A 21,917-nucleotide genomic window follows, 5' to 3' on the forward strand; every position below is an offset into this window, starting at 1 on the left:
CAGCTTTTCTTATCCATCCATTTACAGAAGACACTCCTTTTAGAGGAGACAATTAAGGCCTGCCAAAAAACTAAAATGCTCTCCTAAAGAAACAATAACCAAGAGAATGCAAGGAGAGGTACCTAACATAACTTTTTTTGTGTGGGACTAGAAAGATGTCTGTACAATTAGCAGATATCCCATCGGCTTTGTTTGAAGTTTTGAAATGCTTTAAGCATAATTAACAAATTGTATTCTTTCCCCTCAGGGGCAATCTCAAAGGACCAAGGAAACCCGTAAATTCTTCTTATTGGGTTATCTTAGGGACACATCATGGGGCAGCACAGTGAGATTCCTTCTTGGAGGTGAGTAGACTGTACCTGCTTCTCTGACCTGTTCTGAGGTCCGGGGACCCTTCATGGCCCATCTCCCATTTAACAGTTAGTCTCTAATACTCCAACTTAGTGCTTTAGCCATAGCTTTATCAACCTGCTTTAATAAATGAAGTTTCAATAGCTACTTTATTATGATTTTTTATGAAAGCTAGACATTTATGTTGATGTAGTAAATATGAGACCTCTGAGGAGCGAGGAAGCATTAAAAATCTCAAATCTCAAGATCATAAGATTTGTTTTAACTTGAACCCTCAATCAAGATGTCAAATATGATATTGTTATTTGTAGTTAATTGGATGTGTTTCAGAATTATTAACCTCAATAGTAAGGTATATTCATAATGTTTTCCAGTTACCTCTAAATTAAAAGGATTTTATCAATATTTTTATAAACCGTGTCATTTCTCTGTTTAAAATTTTCTACATGTATCCAAACTTTACAAATATCATTGCAAGGATCAATGTTATTTGAAAGTCACCACTTTTAGTGGGAGGTGAGGCCAAAGCCAAATATTAAAGCATAAATTGCACTACACTGCACCTCTGTCCCACCATGTCTGATAAGAGGACATCCCCTCCCTCTCACGAGCAAGCATTGAAAGGGTCTTTGAAATGCCATCAAGTTGTATCTTGAATAACTAAATGCACATCTAACAGAAATTGGGAATAAATTTAAAATATACACAAATACAGACTTAAGTAAAGAACAGTCTTTGCGCTGAAACCGGTTTGGCTCAATGGATAGAGCATAGGTCTGCGGACTGACAGTCCCAGGTTCGATTCCGGTCAAGGGCATGTACATTGGCTGCGGGCACATCCCCAGTAGGGGGTGTGCAGGAGGCAGCTGGTCGATAATTCTCTCTCATCGATGTTTCTAGCTCTCTATCCCTCTTCCTTCCTCTCTGTAAAAAATCAATAAAATATATATATATTTTTTAAAAAAGAACAGTCTTTGCAAAATTATAAAGCAGGAATATGCATATGCCTAAAATTAAGGTTTCTTTTCCATCCTATTTACTAGTATTTATTTATTTAAATATATTTTTATTGATATCAGAGAGGAAGGGAGAGGGAGAGAGAATGAGATAGAAACATCAATGATGAGAGAGAATCATTGATCGGCTGCCTCCTGCTTGCCCCACACTGATGATCGAGCCAGAAACCTGGGCATGTGCCCTGACCTAGAATTGAACTGTGACCTCCGGGTTCATAAGTAGATGTTCAACCACTGAGCCATGCCAGCCAGGCTCCACTCTATTTATTTAGTAGCTCTTTCTAAAATTCTCTGTATTTTCACTCAAAAATGACTTGGGTGTTGAAATATCTACATTATGAATATTTTATTGATCTCTTGATGTATAATTCCTTTATTGTAACTTATTTTAGATCTGAAAGCAGAACCTGGCAGAGGAAGGGAGACAGAGCTAGGGAACAATTTAACTGATCTGAACTCTTAGTGCAGTTTTCTAGTGAAGGTCCAATGCTAAGCTCTTCCCCTTGCATTTGTTACTTATTTTGAGAGTATTGAGTAAAAACAAATTTAACAGGTCAGAACCAGGTCATCTTCAATTATCATATTAAATAATCTAAATATAAATATAAATCCATGTAAAAAAAGAGGTTAGTGTTTCACTATCTCATATATTTTCTCACATGTAGAGAGACTGGTATTTACTAGCATAGATATAGAAAAGTGTCCAGGTTTTAATCTCTCATTTATTCCATGACACTTATAATGCTACTTATATACATTAAGTGTATTACCTCTTGAGAATTAATTCGGTGTTCCTGAACAAGCCACAAATATTCTGGTTTCTGCCTCTTTCAGTCTCCTTATTCTGGATATTTAATATAATTTAATTGTATAGCATGTGACCTTTATTAGTTGGCTTCTTTCACTTTCATTAATGTCTTAAAGGCTCATTCATGTTGTAGCATGTATCAATACTTTTTTCTTTTATGAATTATTAATATTTCATTGTATGGATATACCATATTTTTTTAAGTTGATGTACTTTTTGATTATATCTATTTTTAACTATTATGAATAGTGCTATGAAGATTTACCTGTAACTTTTTGTGTGAACTTAACAAAGCTTTTCCTAACGTCTGGGTATATATCTAAGAGTGGAATTGTTATGTCATAATGCTATGATTAGCTTATTGATAAAGTATCAAAATGTTTTCATAGTGGCTTTTTCCAGTTTAAATGACCTAGAAAAGTGTTCAAAGGTTCTAATATCTCCACACTGTTGCCAGCTTTTGTACTTTTCTGTGTGTGTGTTTTTAAATAACCTTCCTAGAGGGTGTAAACAGTACCTCAGAGTAGTTTTAACTTGCATTTTCCTAATAACTAATGTTGTTAAGCCACTTTTCATGTACTTCTTGGTCACTTGTATGTTTTCCATAATAAATGTCTGTTCAGGTCTTTTGCCTTTTTAAAATATATGTGGGTTGTTTACATTTGTTGTTGAGTTTTCCAAATCATTTGTATATTGTATATACTGGAACCTTCACAGATAGATTACTTGCATTAATTTTACTTTGTGTGGGTCAAATTTTAATTATTTGATAATGTCCATCAGTGCACAAAAGTCTGTTTTACAACTTTGATAAAACACCTATTTCTGCATATTTACTTTTGTTGTTTTTGCTTTTGTGTCAAATCTAAAAACCTGTAAGAGCTTTGTTGAGCTGGGAGAGAGATAATTGTGATGTTAAGTGTTAGAATAGCCAGTTAAAGCAACAAGCCATGAATGAAATAATGAAACCTTTAGTTACTTATTACAATAGAAATGTCTAGGCATAGCTCATGACATTTATTGATTAGCTATGTATTTATTCCCATTATAGGTTTCCTGAATGGCCTGATGGACAACCACAATCGAACAATGATCAATGAATTCATTCTAATGGGGATCACGGACTTCCCAGAGCTGCAGGCTCCATTATTTGGGCTCTTCCTCATTGTTTACCTAGTCTCCTTGGTAGGTAACCTGGGCTTGATTATCCTCACCAAGATAGACTCCAAGCTACAAATGCCCATGTACTTTTTCCTGAGACACTTGGCTTTCACTGATCTTGGTTACTCAACAACTGTAGGACCTAAAATGCTAGTAAATTTAGCTGTCAATCAACATACAATCTCCTATAATTGGTGTGCTACCCAACTCACTTTCTTCAGTATGTTTATCACCAGTGAAATTTTTATTTTGTCAGCAATGGCTTATGACCGCTATGTGGCCATCTGTAACCCTTTACTCTACACAGTTATCATGTCACAAATATTATGTCACTTGCTGGTCGCAATGCCCTATCTATACAGTGTCTTTTTGTCTTTGCTGGCCGTCATTAAAATTTTCATTTCGTCATTTTGTGGTTGTAATGTCATCAGGCATTTCTACTGTGATAGTCTGCCATTGATATCTTTGCTCTGCTCAGACACACATGAAATCAAATTGATCATTCTGAATTTTGCAGCTTTTAATCTAGTTTCATCTCTTCTGATAGTCCTTGTGTCCTACATTCTGATCCTGCTTGCCATCCTCAGGATGAATTCTGCAGAGGGCAGGCACAAGGCTTTCTCTACCTGTGGATCTCACCTGACAGTCATAGTCATTTTCTATGGTACCCTATTCTTTATGTATGTGCAGCCCAAGTCCAGTCATTCATTGGATACTGATAAAATGGCCTCTTTATTTTACACTTTGGTCATACCCATGCTGAATCCCTTGATTTACAGTTTGAGGAACAGGGAGGTGAAAAATGCCCTAACTAGAACCTGGAACATTTATGCAAACATTCTATTGAAAATTCCCTGTAAGATATGGTAGCAATTAATTATGTATTAGCTAATGTATACTAAATGTCAACGCTTTAATCTTGTGTTGTTACCTTCATGAAATGGGCAAGAATCAATGTGTGATAGGCCTAGAAATAAGAAAAGTATTTATTATTTTCAAACAAAATATATCACTAATAAATGACTACTTTCTGCTTATACTTCAGTTATTAACCTATAAATATTCAAAGTCAGATTAGGTGCCATTTCTATATGTTCTCACATGTAACTCTTTTTTTGCTTACATTAAACATTTATTTTTATAAAACTAGCCTCTATATTATATTCAAAATTACATGGTATAGGCACACACAAAAATACCTGATATATATTTTAAAAATACCTGATTATATGAATAGATAAATTCAAGGAAATACACTTACATTGTTAAGAGTAATAAACAAAATTTATCTATTTATGGAGCTAAGACTAAATCAGAATATTAGGCAGAATGAGAAGTAAGCTATATAATATGATGGATGGTATTGAGCGATATAAAAATGTAATAGAACAAGCAGCCAGAATAGCGTTTAAATTTTAAGGCTGTCCATAAGGGTGACATTTAAATAAACACTTGAAGATATGAGTGAGTGGACTATATGGCTATCTAGGAGAAGACCATATAACAGAGAGAGAAGTGTAAATGCAACAGTTCTTAAATGACAATGTTGTTGTTGTATTATGGAACATCGGAATCAAAGGTAGTTGAAGAATAAAATGCGATTAGGACATAGAAGAGGTGATAATACACTTGTAACAGAAGTTGACCTTGTAGGACTATGTAGACCATTGTAAAACTTGCCCTTTCTTCTGATTGATAAAAGGACCCTGAGGGTTTTGAGCCAATGAGTGATTAAATTAATCTTATATTAAATGACATGTTAGACTCTGTACTAATAATAGATTGTAGGATACTAAAAAAAGAAGTGGGAAATCCTGAGAGAGTTCATTTAGTTGTGCTAATTGGGAGAGGACAGAAACTTAAGCCATGGCAGAAAGAGTCAGAAGATGAGAAATGAGTAGATTCTTAACACATTTTTTAAGAAAAGGTCAATAATATTTCTTCATATAGATGGGGTTTGTTAGAGACTTGAAAAAATATTAATTATTTTTAAAGAATAGAAAAACTGGTTCCCAAGCTCTCCTAATATATGCTGAATACTCTTTTTTGTTTCCAACTAATGTGGAATAATAGAGACTGGACTTGCCTTTCTATTAAAACAAGAACAAACACAAGATGCAAGAAACAATAATTTTCAAACCAATGATATTAGGCAACAAAACAGTTTCCCTGAGAGATGAAGAATAAGGGAGGTGAACTCTGATTACCCATCTCTCCTTTCTTAAGAGAGTTTCTAGGCCACCCTGCCAAAAGGTCAAAACCTGGAATACTTCAGCTGATGAGGCAGAGTTGACAGTCCAGTGAGACCAGGCAGCTAGAGTTCACAAGACAGAGTACTAAAGTCCAGGGGCTTCACAGAGAAATGAAGGTAGGCATCTAACAGATAATCCTTCTCAGTTATTCAAGGGATGACTGATCAGCACATGCAAGTGGAAACCACCCAAGGCTAAAGAAAGAATCATATTAATATGGAATTTTTGGACTAGAACCCGGATTCTTTGTCCACTGGAATCGAAGAATGAATCCACGGATAGAAAGTGATATAGCAAAGGTGGAGATTTATTGTAGAACAAGTACAGACTCCCACATGGGGAGAGGGAAAGAGTCCCACAGAATGGACTCCCATGTGGGAAGGGGGAAAGGGTCCCACTGAGTTCCTTTTCCCTAAGACTTATAAAGGCTGCAGATCTTGGTGCCTTGATATCCCCTCTGATTGATCAATATTCCCTTTCCAATTGGTTACTACAGTGATTTCTGAGGCCCTCCTCCTTCATTGTCCTCCTATTCCTTCTGGGAGTTCTTCCTTCTTTATTTTGTAAATATAAACCTTTTTTGGCTACTACCAGTTCCCCTGTCTTATGGAAATATACCTGTTGCTGCTTCCTTGTCTTGTGGAAAAGTAACTGAACCTGGCTTCATTGTGTTAATGGAGATGTATCTGTTGCTGCTCCCTTGTCTTATCGATATGTAACCACACCTGGCATTCTTGTGTTATGGAAATGTACCTTCTCCCTATGTTTTTTTTCCATGGACCCCAATACTAAAAATTCCCTAAGCATGGCTATATCACCCTAAAATTCCTGTTTCAATATGGAAAACAAATAAAGACAACAGTACTCAGAACTCAAACAGAGGCAGGAACTGTGACAATTTGTTACATAGAGTAGAAAAAATCATAATTCATGGGGTTTTATGTAGATTACACAAGAAGGTCTTACTCTGGTAGAGGAGAATAATTAGCCTAAACTGAACATTGTTTGTTATTTAAAAAAGTTATAAAAGGAACATCAGAAAGTAGATAGATAAATAGATAGATAGATGATAGATAGATAGATAGATAGATAGATAGATAATAGATAGATAGATAGAGATTTATATAGATATATACTAGTATATATATGCACACACAAATACACAACATATAAACATCTAAAGACCTTCAACTGATTGAATGAGGCCCACCCACATTCTGGAGGGTAATTGGCTATACTCAAAGTGTATTGATTTAAGTGATAATCACATCTAAAGAAAATCTTCACAGCAACCCTAGACTGATTTTTGACCAAAGAACCAGCCACCATTACCTAGCCATTAGACATAAAAAGTAATCATCAAAGCAGAAAAAAAGAGAGAAAGTTAATCCGGAGTAAAATGTAAGAATTTAATGAAAAACAAACAAAAACAAATCTAACTTACTGATGAATACAGTCAATCAATTCCCCTCCTTATAATTTGCTAAACTTTCAAATTCTTCAGGGACAATTAAGAAATTGCTTGGCATGTCTTCAGGGAGTGTATCAGACAGTGGGAATAATCTATAAATTGTTCTCTATTTCATGTCATGAAGCACACCAGGAAAGCAAGAGAGAGGCTTCATCACAGGTAAGCAGACAGATATTTTATGTGATGCTGTATTATACCAATATCCGGAGAGTGTTGGTGACATTTGCAAGATAACAACTTTTTCTATGGAAAACCAAACTAAAGTATTAGGGATTCTTATTGGCTTTAGTGCATAGTATGCTATTGATAATGCATGAGAAAAAAGAGAACTGCTCTCCTTTCAATTCAGATTAGTTGTTCAAATATTTTCACAAATGCTAAAAAGCATCTTTGAAATGCTAGTGTCATTTATTCACAATAAGATGTTCAGTTATTCACAATAGCAACTCATTTACGTTCCACTTGTAGTCATGGAGTTGGGTCCTGGTGGAAAGAGACAGGAGTGCACTAGGAACAGTTACCTTGATAATAGACTACTCGGGCTCTTTATCAGCATACTCCAGACAAAGAAGTTATGTGAAATTTATGTATCAGATAAATACTTAATCATATGAATAACAGAAGACAGAACCAAGAGACAAGAAAGCCAAACAAAAGAGTCAGGAATGGAAAACTAAAAATTCTGACAGAATTATCAAGCTGAACGTATTCAATTTCCAGTGGTATGTCCTTCCAGACCCTGAGTCATTAGTGCCTCTAGGCTCTCCTTCTCAAAAATATTGTAATAATTATTGGATATTTAAATCCATGTATGAATGTGAATTTTTTTCTGATAAACTTGATGGGCAAAAAAAGAGTGTTTTCACCTTACATTGAGATGTGAAAAGCAATTTTTGGAGGATAGAAGATTTTTAAGTTTTATGGTGATGGTACAAGGTACACTGTGTTCAATTGCCAGTGAAATCTGTCAGAAATCACATATCATTTCTCACCGAGTATATCTTTAACAATAATAATCTGATAGTCGACACAGGTAGTAAACTATGCAAACCTAATTTGGTGCTTCCTATAGAAACCTAAAGCTGGTGAGAGAAAGCCCTTCTTCCTTCCCTTATCTTACAGGAAAACCATCATCTAACGATGGAATTTTTTTTCTTTAGCCTTTCATTGCACCTAAAAAATTATATTGTTTCTTATTTCATTCATTTACATTTTTCTTAACAGTATTTCAGTATTTCTGACTTAAAATGGTAGGTACTTAGGAACAGGACAGTATATCAGAAGCTCATACCAGTAGAAGCAATGCTTTATGTGAAAAAAATGTGGATTTCCCATAAACACATTTAAAATGTAATGTTTTAACTTTGTATTTTTTATATGTTTTCTTATACCTAATTCAGGGACTCCTATTTATACGTTCCTTGTAGCCAGAATCAATTGTATTGTTTTCATAGGAAATATATATAGCATGTTTTATCCATTATTTATTTGATCTTAGAAGCCATTCTCATTTTACGTTGGCATTACTCTAGTATTTTTGTAAACTGGTGGCATGTCAAGGATATTTCTAAATATATTTTTTAATAATATTATTTATGTCTACATTAAAAGCTTTTTTTATACAATGGAGGAGTCCTTTGTGGCCAGACTTTAACATCATGGAATCCATATTTATATCTTTGAACTTTATCTTGCCAATATACTGTTGTGTAATATAGTGATTTTACACCTATTTTTTTTTCAGTAGAGAATGTCTTTATCCAAAGGGAATGTTTACAAAAGTTCATTACATAAGACCAATTCCAATGATCTTCCTTTCTCTCAATTTGCTCATTTTCCTCATACTATCTTAGGTTCCACTATGACAAAATATATATTTTATGTCACAAAAATAATAATGTATGTTAGTTATAATACACCCAAAGAAAAGGAGATATGTTAGGTTTTATGTGAATTTTTATTAAATATTGTAAATAAGGAAGAAGATCAATTATTTAATTCTACCATAAAATATAATAATATTTATTATGAACATTTTAAAATTAATGTTTGTATATTATAAACAAAATTGCAATGTCTACATTATTGAATACTTACAAATATTGGAATATATGATTATGAAACTTAAATATTAAAAATGGCATCTGAAATAGTTGTAGGTGATACTTTAGCATGACAAATCAATTTGACTTTTAGTAAATTAAATGAAAGGAGTATATATAAAATGAGGGGATTCCAAATGTGTCTACAAATAATAGGAATTTGGATTTATAAATTCTATTATGTAATTAACATAGGTTCATGTCACATTGTGTGATTATAATTTGATAAGTGCAATTATATAATTGTCATTGCATAAAAGACAACAGAAAAGCTTAACAATGAACTACAAACCTAATACCTACAGTTTTCAACATTTTTTATATTTACTGCCTTTTTCTATGTTTATATCTAAATCATTACATATAACAGGGTTTGCCACCATTTGACTTACTGGCATTTGGGGCTGTAAAATTCTTTGTTGGGGGTATACACTAACACAGTAGGGTAATTAGCAACCTCACTAGACGCCAACCATGTGTTCCAGTAGCACAGCTCCTTCAGTTGTGACAACTGAAATGCTTCTAATATTATCAAATTTAAAGGGGGACAAATTACCCCCGTGGAAAACACAAAATCTCCAACGTTATTCTTGTCTCTGTTTTTATTTGTGGGAAGTGGATTATTTTAATATAGCCTAACAGGTATATTAGGATTTATTTTATTTATACAACTTTGTATAAAAAAATTGCTAGATGATACTACATAAAAGTTATTGACTATATGAATGTCTTTATCCAGAATAGGTTTTCTGATAAACCTGGATGGACCAACAAAACCTAACAGGGCTAAAAGAATTCATTCTAATGGGAATCACAGACCACCCTGAGCTGCAGGCCACCTTCTTTGGGGTGTTCCTCATCATCTATGCAGTCTCCGTGGTGGGCAACATGGGCATGATCATCCTCACCAAGATGGACTCCAGGCTTCAGACACCCATGTACTTCTTTCTCAGACACCTGGCTTTCACTGATCTTGGTTATTCAACAGCTGTGGGACCAAAAATGTTGGCAAACATTGTAACTAAACAAAAGACTATTCCCTACAATTGGTGCGCAGCCCAGCTAGCATTCTTCATCTTGTTCATCATTAGTGAACTTTTCATTCTGGCAGCGATGGCCTATGACCGCTATGTGGCCATCTGTAACCCCCTACTCTACACAGTCATCATGTCACCAAGGGTATGCTGGACACTGGTAGCAGTCCCCTACCTCTACAGTGCTTTTCTCTCTGTGATAATCACCATAAAGATTTTTATTTCATCTTTCTGTGGCCATAATATCATTAATCATTTCTATTGTGAGAGTCTTCCCTTGCTGACACTGCCATGCTCAAGCACACGTGAAATTGAGTTGATAATACTGATCTTTTCAGTGTTTAATTTGGTTTCATCTCTTCTGGTAGTCCTTGTGTCCTACATTCTAATCCTCCTGGCCATCCTCAAGATGCACTCTGCAGAGGGCAGGCACAAGGCCTTCTCCACCTGTGGATCTCACCTGACAGTCGTGGTTATATTGTATGCGACTCTATTCTTCATGTATATGCAGCCCAAGTCCAGTCATTCCTTTGACAGTGATAAAATGGCCTCTGTGTTTTACACTTTGGTCATACCCATGCTGAACCCCTTGATCTACAGCTTGAGAAACAAAGAAGTGAAAGGTGCCCTGCATAGGATATGGAAAAACCTGAGCAAACGCCCCAGGTGAAGTTTAATATAGACTGTGTAAGCAATAAATTAGGTGTACAAGCTGTTTGTGATATATGATTGGACTTAGAAAGCAGAGATCTGTAAGAGGCATGGGAGAGTAGAAATATAATTTTGTTGTTTTCACCTTGTAGATGTTGAAGTAGTGATTACCTCTGGTTTCAACTCTGATTTGTCTTCAGGTTTTACTGTAAGAGATCAAATACCCAATAACTGTTTTTCACATTGCCAAGTAATTATGTTACTTGTGTCTTACACAGCATTTAAAGACAGGTGCCCATCATACTGGCATAGTGACATACAGACGGTGGCAGTTACTGTTATCAGTGGTGAACACATATACAACAATGAATAATACATGAACAATTTGCCTTAATGACACTTTAACTACATGTTATTTTTGCTCGGTGCCAACTCAGATTACTTTTAAACCATGCATGAACATTTATATGTTTGGGGAAGCAGAAATAATAGTGTAATTATTTTCAAGTGACATTATTGTGTACATTAAAAATCCAAAAGAATTATCAACCTAAACATGAGAAACAATTAAGTAAATATTGCAATATTGGTGGATATAACGTAAGCAAGCATATAAAAGATTAATTTTCTATATACTAGTAAAAAGGAGATGAAAATAAAATTTAAACTATTGATTACTCAATGAAAAAATTTGTAAAATATTTAAAGAACATCCTAATGAATTCTTTGCATTACTTCACTGCTACAAGCTACAAAATCATTACTGGGTTATTAAAGGAGACATAAATGTAGCAATATACCATGTCCTTTGATTGGAAATAACAAATCAGATTAGATCAATGCTCCCTAAATTTTTCTATAGATTTAATGCCCTAACAATGAAAAGTCCAATAGTATATTTTGATACTCAAGTTGATATCAAATTTATGTGTAAATGCAAAACTTTTAGGGTAGGCAGGGAAATATCTTAAAAGAAGGAAGAATACAAAGTGCTTATAATTATGGATATCAATATCTTTAATAAAACTAGATTATTTGAAAATTTTGCCTTCAGGCCCTGGACATGGTAGCTTGGGTGGTTGGAGCATCATTCCAGGCATTGGAATGTCGAGGGATTAATTCCAAGTGTGGGCACATGCTGGGATTGAAGGTTTGATCCCTGATCCAGGTGTTTATGGGAGGCAACCAATCTATTGATGATACATCTCTCTCCCATGGATACCCCTCTCTCTGTCTCCCTTCCTTCCTCCCTCTTTCCTCACTTCACTCCCTCCAACCCTGCCTTCTTCTCTAAAATCATAATTAAAAAACTGTGCCATCAGTGCAAGTAGAAAGACCAATAAAATAAACGAATATGATTTGTCCAATAAGTGACTTACATGTGTATTTCACTTGATTTAAATTAAAAAAGTGCACTGCTATGTAATAAGGAAAGAAAGGTTTCTTTTTAAAATATATATATATATATATATATATATATATATATATATATATATATATATATATATATATATATTATTGATATTTTTAGAGAGAAAGGGAGAGGGATAGAGTTAGAATATCAATCAGCTGCCTCCTGCACACTCCCTACTGGGGTTGTGCCTGCAACCTAGGTATATGCCCTTGATCAGAATCAAACCTGGGACCCTTCAGTCCATAGGCCGATGCTCTATCCACTGAGCAAAACCGTTAGGGTAGAATGGTTTCTTAGTAAACTGACCTAGTTCATTTAGGTTTTCTGGGTAAAACATTAATCTTAGTCATTTACTTGCATCAAATGTAAGATTAATTATGAATATAAATGTGAAAGCTAAAAGCACAAAGTTTCTTGAAAAACAAGAATATCTTCATGACTTGGAATAAGCAAAGATTTTTTTATAAAGTACAAATATTATAACACTGAAAGATACATAGGTAGCACTATATCCAAAATAAAAACTTGTATTTATCAAAATATCAACCGACACCACAGAAGAGATAAAATAAAATCCTGAGAGAACACTTCTGAAACACATATGCTCTATACAGAGTACCGATATCAGTAATTTGTAAAACAAATTGCCAAACTGTCAAATTAAGTATGATTTAGACCATCAATGTACTGTGGGGAGAAGGGGAACCAGGGTGGTCAACACACCTGAAGAAACGTTTCACAACAAAAGCTATCAAAACAGCCAAAAATTCATAAATGTCTTCAAAATATCATTAATCATTAGATAAGTATGATAAGGTTATACTGTGAAATCACTACACACCTAGCAAGATGGCTAAAATTTAAGAAAATTGAACAATAGTTCAAAACATTGATGCCAATGTGGAAAGCAAATATTATTTTACTTGCTTGAGGACATGTACATTGTTATAAAAACTGAAAAGCTAAGCGTAGAATTAACTAAATTTTAGTATGTGTATTCTCTATGAAGCAGCCATTCCATTCTTGAGTAATTATGCCCACTGAAGGATAATGTGTTTGGCAGATGTGGCCATCATAGGTGTTAAATGCTTAACAAGGGTAGAAAGGTTGGTGCATTTACAGAGATTGGGAAAAGTAGCTTTGAAGTTGCAACTACACAAAAATTTATTATTATTTTATTTTAATTACAATTATCAGGGAATTGTATATATCAGGGCAATATTTTTATAAATAATACTAGAGGCCTGGTGCATGAAAATCGTACATGGGGGTGTGTGTCCCTCAGCCCAGCCTGCACTCTCTCCAATCTGGGATCCTTCGAAGGATGTCCAACTGCCTGCTTAGGGCAGTTGGACATCCCTCTCACAATCCAGGACTGCTGGCTTCCAATCGCTCACCTGCCTGCCTCCCAGATTGCCCAAATGACTTCTGCTGCCAGCCTGATCACCCCCTAACCACTCCCCTGCCAGCCTGATCGATGCTATATGCTCCCCTGCCAGCCCGATTGTCCCTAACTGTCCTCCCCTGCAGGCCTGGTCACCCCCAACTGCCCTCCCCTGCTAGCTCGGTTACCCCCAACTGCCCTCCCCTACTGGCCCGGTCACCCCTAACTGCCCTCCCTTGCAAGCCTGGTGGACCCTAACTGCCCTTCCCTGCTGGACTAGTTGGCCCTAATTGTCTCCCCTGCAGGCCTGGTCGCCCCCAACTGCCCTCCCCTGCTGGCCCGGTCACCCCTAACTGCCCTCCCCTGCAGGCCTGGTCACCCTTAACTGCCCTAACCTGCCAGCCTGGTCTCCCCTAACTGTCCTCCCCTGCAGGCCTGGTCATACCCAACTGCCCTCCCCTGCTGGCCTGGTCATCCCTATCGGCTATCCCCTGCATGCCTGGTTCCCCACAAATAACCTTGCCTGTTGGCCTGGTTTCCCCTAACTGCCCTCCCCTGCAGGCCTGATCGCCCCCAACTGCCCTTCCTTTCAGGCCTGGTCCCTCCCAACTGCCCTTCTCTGCTGGCCTGTTCACACACAGCTGTCCTCCCCTGCTGGTCATCTTGTGGCAGCCATCCTGTGTCCACATGGGGGCGACCATCTTGTGAGTTGGAGTGATGGTCAATTTGCATATTACCTCTTTATTAGAAAGGATGTGATTATCTATAATACATCCAAATTTAACATTTTATAAATACCTGAAGAAGAGGAAAAAGTTTTATTTTCAAAGCATAAAATGGAATACAATGTTAATAATATCAGCAGTCATAAAACCTTTAAATTGGAACCAATTCTAATATTCAAAAATAGAATAATGGATAAATAATTTGTGATGAAATGGTACTATACATAAAAATAAGGATGAGCACTCTAGAAATACCTATGACAATATATCAAGTGAAAGAGCCCAGACACACAAAAAACAATGTACAGGATTTCTTCTATACTGTATAAAGTAAAAAAATCATAGGTGAAAATAATCTATGCTATTAGAAGTCAGAACTGTGTGTGTGTAAGACAACAGTGCATAATAGAAAGGAGAATGAAGGATTGTTTTGGAGTCCTGATAACATTTTATTTATTTTAGTGGTTATAATTGCTGTAATCTGGATTCTGACCATTATAGTTGTGTTAATTTAATAAATATTCATTTATGATGTATGCATTTGTTAATATGTATATTATACTTAGTAAGTTAAATACACCACAAATAAGGTGAAAATAGCTACACATATCTATTTTCCCTTTTGAATTTCAAAACAACGTAAAACATTGTGCAAACATTTCTCCATTATGTCCTCAGTGGTAAAATCATAAGCAGACACTCATTTTATTTATTTTTTATTTTTTCAACTTTATTTTTATTACAGATGTCCCCTCTACTCCCTACCCCCTCCCCCACCATATATACACACTTTTGCCCACCTCCACACACAACTTTGCCCACCTTCACTCACTTTTGTCAGTATCTATGGGTTATCCATATATGTTCTTTGGCTAATTCTTTCACCTTCTTTCACCCAGTCCCCCACTTCCCCCCCCTCCTGTTGCTCTGACAACTGTCAGTCAGTTCAGTGTATCCATGCCTCTGTTTCTGTTTTGTTCGTGAGTTTATTTTGTTCAATAGATTCCACATGTAAGTGAGATCATATGTTACTTGACTTTCTCTGACTGGCTTATTTCACTTAGCAAAATAATCTCCAGGTCCCTCCATGCTGGTGCCAAAGGTAAGATTTCCATCTTTCTTATGGCCGAGTAGTACTACATGGTGTAAATAAATCACAGTTTTTTAATCCATCCATCTACAGCAGACACTCCTTTTAGAGGAGACAATTAAGGCCTGCCAAAAAACTAAAATGCTCTCCTAAAGAAACAATAACCAAGAGAATGCAAGGACAGGTACCTAACATAACTTTATTTGTGTGGGACTAGAAAGATGTCTGTACAATTAGCAGATATCCCATCGGCTTTGAAGTTTTCAAATGCTTTAAGCATAATTAACAAATTGTATTCTTTCCCCTCAGGGGCAATCTCAAAGGACCAAGGAAACCCGTAAATTCTTCTTATTGGGTTATCTTAGGGACACATCATGGGGCAGCACAGTGAGATTCCTTCTTGGAGGTGAGTAGACTGTACCTGCTTCTCTGACCTGTTCTGTGGTCCAGGGACCCTTCATGGTCCATCTCCCATTTAACAGTTAGTCTCTAATACTCCAACTCAGCACTTTAGCCATAGCTTTATCAACCTGCTTTAATAAATGAAGTTTCAATAGCTACTTTGTTATGATTTTTGATGAAAGCTAGACATTTATGTTGATGTAGTAAATATGAGACCTCTGAGGAGCGAGGAAGCATTAAAAATCTCAAATCTCAAGATCATAAGATTTGTTTTAATTTGAACCCTCAATCAAGATGTCAAATATGATATTGTTATTTGTAGTTAATTGGATGTGTTTCAGAATTATTAACCTCAATAGTAAGGTATATTCATAATGTTTTCCAGTTACCTCTAAATTAAAAGGATTTTATCAATATTTTTATAAACCGTGTCATTTCTCTGTTTAAAATTTTCTACATGTATCCAAACTTTACAAATATCATTGCAAGGATCAATGTTATTTGAAAGTCACCACTTTTAGTGGGAGGTGAGGCCAAAGCCAAATATTAAAGCATAAATTGCACTACACTGCACCTCTGTCCCACCATGTCTGGTAAGAGGACATCCCCTCCCTCTCACGTGCAAGCCTTGGAAGGGTCTTTGAAATGCCATCAAGTTGTATCTTGAATAACTAAATGCACATCTAACAGAAATTGGGAATAAATTTAAAATATACACAAATACAGACTTAAGTAAAGAACAGTCTTTGTAAAATTATAAAGCAGGAATATGCATATGCCTAAAATTAAGGTTTCTTTTCCATTCTATTTACTAGAATTTACTTATTTAAATATATTTTTATTGATATCAGAGAGAAAGGGAGAGGGAGAGAGAATGAGATAGAAACATCAATGATGAGAGAGATTCATTGATCGGCTGCCTCCTGCTTGCCCCACACTGGTGATCGAGCCAGAAACCTGGGCATGTGCCCTGACCTAGAATCGAACTGTGACCTCCTGGTTCATAAGTAGATGTTCAACCACTGAGCCATGCCAGCCAGGCTCCACTCTATTTATTTAGTAGCTCTTTCTAAAATTCTCTATATTTTCACTCAAAAATGACTTGGGTGCTGAAATATGTACATTATGAATATTTTATTGATCTCTCAATGTAGAATTCATTTATTTTTACGTATGTTAGAGCTGAAAGCAGTATCTGGCAGAGGAAGGGGGAAAGAGCTGAGGAACAGTTTAACTGATCTGAACTTTTAGTGCAATTTTATAGTGAAGGTCCAATGCTAAGCTCTTCCCCTTGCATTTGTTACATATTTTTAGTGTATTGAGTAAAAACAAATTTAAGAGCTCAGAACCAGGTCATCTTCAATTATCATATAAAATAATCTAAATATAAACAGAGATCCATGTAAAAAAAGAGGTTAGTGTTTCACTATCTCATATAGTTTCTCAGATATAGGGAGACTACTATTTACTAGCATAGATATAGAAAAGTGTCCAGGTTTTAAACTCTCATTTATTCCATGAGACTTATAATGTTATTTATATCCACTAAATACACTAAGTGTATTACCTCTTGAGAATTAATTCGGTGTTCCTGAACAAGTCACAAATATTCTGGTTTCTGCCTCTATCAATCTCCTTATTCTGGATATTTAATATAATGCAATTGTACAGCATGTGACCTTGTATAGTTGGATTCTTTCACTTTGAATAATGTCTTAAAGTCTCATTCATGTAGTAGCATGTATCAATATTTTTTTCTTTTATGAATTATTAATATTTCATTGTATGGATATACCATACTGGCTATATTTTTTAAGTGGATGTACTTTTGGATTATATATATTTTTGACTTTTATGAATAGTGCTATGAAGATTTACCTGTAAGTTTTTGTGTAAACTTAACAAAAGTTTTCCTAACATTCTGGGTATATATCTAAGAGTGGAATTGTTAGGTCATAAAAATAATTCTATGATTAGCTTATTGATAAACTATCAAAATGTTTTCATAGTGGCTTTTTCCACTTTAAATGACCTAGAAAAGTGTTCAAAAGTTTTAATATCTCCTTACTGTTCCCAGCATTTATAATTTTCTGTGTGTGTTTTTTGAAATAACCATCCTAGAGGGTGTAAAACAGTACTTGAATGTAGTTTTAACTTGTATTTTTCTACTGACTAATGCTATTAAGCCACTTTTCATGTACTTATTGGTCACTTGTATATTTTCCGTAATAAATGTCTGTTCAGGTCTTTTGCCTTTTTTTAAAATATGTGTATTGTTTACCATTTTGTTGTTGAGTTTTCCAAATCATTTGTGTATTGTATATACTGGAACCTTCACAGATATATTACTTGCATTTTTTTTTACTTTGTGTGGGTCGTATTTTAATTATTTGATAATGTACTTCAGTGCCCAAAAGTCTGTTTTATAATTTTGATAAAGCACCAATTTCTGTATTTTTAATTTTTTGTTTGTGCTATTGTGTCAAATCTAAGAAACCTGTCAAGAGCTTCGCTAAGCTGGGAGAGAGATAATTGAGCTGTCAAGTGTTAGAGTAGCCAATTAAAGCAACAAGCCATAAATGAAATATTGAAACTTTTAATCACTTATTACAATGGAAATCTCTAATCATAACTCATGACATTTATTGATTAGCTTTGTATGTATTCCATTTATAGATTTCCTGAATGGACAACCACAATCGAACAATGTTGAATGAATTCATTCTAATGGGGATCACGGACCTCCCAGAGCTGCAGGCTCCATTATTTGGGCTCTTCCTCATTGTTTACCTAGTCTCCTTGATGGGTAACCTGGGCTTGATTATCCTCACCAAGATAGACTCCAAGCTACAAACGCCCATGTACTTTTTCCTGAGACACTTGGCTTTCACTGATCTTGGTTACTCAACAACTGTAGGACCTAAAATGCTAGTAAATTTAGCTGTCAATCAACATGCAATCTCCTATAATTCGTGTGCTACCCAACTCACTGTCTTCAATATGTTTATCACCAGTGAAATTTGTATTCTGTCAGCAATGGCCTATGACCGCTATGTGGCCATCTGTAACCCTCTGCTCTACACAGTGATCATGTCACAAAGGTTATGTCACTTGCTGGTTGCAATGCCCTATCTATACAGTGTCTTTTTGTCTTTGATGATCACCACAAAAATTTTCATTTCATCATTTTGTGGCTTTAATGTCATCAGGCATTTCTACTGTGATAGTCTGCCATTGATATCTTTGCTCTGCTCAGACACACATGAAATCAAATTGATCATTCTGAGTTTTGCAGCTTTTAATCTAGTTTCATCTCTTCTGATAGTCCTTGTGTCCTACATTCTGATCCTGGTTGCCATCCTCAGGATGAATTCTGCAGAGGGCAGGCACAAGGCTTTCTCTACCTGTGGCTCTCACCTGACGGTCATAGTCATTTTCTATGGTACCTTATTCTTTATGTATGTGCAGCCCAAGTCCAGTCATTCATTGGATACTGATAAAATGGCCTCTTTATTTTACACTTTGGTCATACCCATGCTGAATCCCTTGATTTACAGTTTGAGGAACAAGGAGGTGAAAAATGCCCTAACTAAAACCTGGAGCATGTGTGCAAATATTCTGTTGAAAATTCACTGTAAAATGTGGTAGCAATAAATCATGTATTAGCAAATGTATACTAAGTGTCATTGCTTTAATTTTGTGTTGTTTCCTTCATGAATTGGGCAAGAATCAATATTTGACAGGTATTGAAATAAGAAAAGTATTTATTATTTTCAAACAAAAGATATCACTAATAAATGACTACTTTCTGCTTATGCATCAGATATTAACCTATAAATATTCAAAGTCAGATTAGGTGCCATTCCTATATGTTCTCATATGTAGCTTTTTTTGCTTCCATTGTATATTTATTTTTATAAAACCAGCCTCTATATTATATTCAAAATTACATTTTATAGGCACACAAAAAATACCTGATATATATAAAAAATACCTGATTATATAAATAGATAAATTCAAGGAAATACACTTACATTCTTAAGAGTAATAAGCACAATTTATCTACTTATGGAGCTAAGACAAAATCAGAATATAGGCAGAATGAGAAGTAAGTTCTATAATATGATGGATGGTATTGAGCAATATAAAAATGTAATAGAACAAGCAGCCAGAATAGAGTTTCAATTTTAAGGTTGTCAGTAGGGTGACATTTAAATAAACACTTGAAGATATGGATATCTAGGAGAAGACCATATCACAGATAGAGAAGTATAAATGCGACAGTCCTTAAATGACAATATTGTTGTTGTATTATGGAACATCAGAATCATAGGTGGGTGAAGAATAAAATGTGATTAGGGAATAGAAGAGGTGATAACAAACTTATAACAGAAGTTGACCTTGTAGGATTATATAGACCATTGTAAAACTTGCCCTTTCTTCAGATTGATAAAAGCACCATGAGGATTTTGAGCCAATGAGTGATTAAATTAATCTTATGTTAAATGACAAGTTAGACTTCTGTACAAACAATATACTATAGAATACTAAAGTTTGGAATTGGGAATTCCAGAGCGAGTTCATTTACTTGTGATAACTGAGAGAGGACAGAAACTTAAGGCATGGCAGAAAGAGTCAGAGGATAAGAAATGAATAGATTCTTAACACATTTAACATATTTTTTTAAGAAAAGTCAATAATATTTCTTCATATTGATGAGGTTTGTTAGAGGTTTGAAAAATATTAATTATTTTTAAAGAATGGAAAAACTAGTTCTAGAGCTTACCTAAGATATGCTGAATATTCTTTTCTGTTTTCAACTAATGTGGAATAATAGGGACTGGACTTACCTTTCTAGTAAAGCAAGAACAAACAAATACAAGATGTAAGAAACAATAGTTGTCAAAACAATGATGTTAGGCAACGAAACAGTTTCCCTGAGAGATGAAGAATAATGGAGGTAAACTATGATTACCCAGCTTTCCTTTCTTAAGGAACTTTCTGGGCCACCCTGCCAAAAGGTCAAAACCTAGAATACTTCAGCTGGTGAGGCAGAGTTGACAGTCCAGTGAGACCAGGCAGCTAGAGTTCACAAGACAGAGTACTAAAGTCCAGGGGCTTCACAGAGAAAGGAAAGTGGGCATCTGCAGATAATCCTTCTCAGTTATTCAAGGGATGACTGATCAGCACATGAGAGTGGAAAACACCCAAGGCTAAAGAAAGAATCATGTGAAAAGACAGCAATACTCAGAACTCAAACAGAGGCAGGAACTGTGCCAGTTTGTTACAGAGTTGAAAAACTCATAATTCATGGGGTCTGTGTAGAATACACAAGAAGGTCTTACTCTGGTAGAGGAGAATAATTTGCCTAAACTGAACATTGTTTTGTGATTTTAAAAACTTATAAAAGCAACATCTGAAAGGAAATATATATATGTACCAGGCCTCTAATATATATATATATATATATATATATATATATATATATATATATATATGAGGCCTGGTACACAAAATTTGTGCACTTATGGGGCCCTGCTCCCCAACCCTCCAATATTCATGTATTTTTGTATATGTGTGTATGTATGCACTGTTGGTTTTTTTGTTAATCCTCACCTAAGGACATTTTTCATTGATTTTTAGAGTAGAAGGGAAGGAGAGAGACAGAGAGAGAAACATGGATGTGAGAAAGACATATCAATTGGTTGCCTCCTGCACATGCCCCGACCAGATCAGGCCGAAATAGCGCTGCCAACAGGGCCGACTGCTGGCAGACCACTGGGGCTCAGATGTTGAGCATATGGCAATTTTCTGTTTCTGCTTCCATATATGGTAGAGGTCCCGCTTGTAGGAGCTGCTGATGTAGCCACCACTTTCTGTCTTGATCTTCTTCTTGTCCTCTTGTCCTGACTGTCCCACAAACCACTTCTTCTTCCAGTCCCACTTGAGCTGCTGCTGGCCCCTGGTCAGGTTCTGGGCCTTGCCCCCCATCAGGTCCAGGACAGCACCAGCCACCTGCTGCTCAAAGGCACCTCTGGTCCCCATCAACGCTTAGG

The 21,917-nt window shown here is 35.6% G+C and overlaps 2 protein-coding genes across 2 annotated transcripts; both read left to right on the forward strand.

The window, feature by feature from the left end:
* Positions 1-3,243: 3,243 nt before the first annotated feature.
* LOC307109346 (olfactory receptor 8K3-like) lies at positions 3,244-4,196 on the forward strand (the record flags this gene model as incomplete). Its single annotated transcript, XM_079788031.1, is given in 2 exon segments — positions 3,244-4,150; positions 4,153-4,196. Coding segments are annotated over 2 exon segments (951 nt in total).
* Positions 4,197-9,923: 5,727 nt separating this feature from the next.
* On the forward strand, positions 9,924-19,509 carry LOC307109347 (olfactory receptor 8K3-like; the record flags this gene model as incomplete). The annotated part of the gene is made up of 2 exons (XM_079788032.1): positions 9,924-10,302; positions 18,896-19,509. 2 exons carry the CDS (start codon positions 9,924-9,926, stop codon positions 19,507-19,509), a joined length of 993 nt encoding a protein of 330 aa, XP_079644158.1.
* Between the last annotated feature and the right edge of the window lie 2,408 nt (positions 19,510-21,917).

Source organism: Cnephaeus nilssonii (genome assembly GCF_951640355.1).
Source record: "Cnephaeus nilssonii genome assembly, chromosome: 13".
In the NCBI taxonomy this organism is placed as follows: domain Eukaryota; kingdom Metazoa; phylum Chordata; class Mammalia; order Chiroptera; family Vespertilionidae; genus Cnephaeus; species Cnephaeus nilssonii.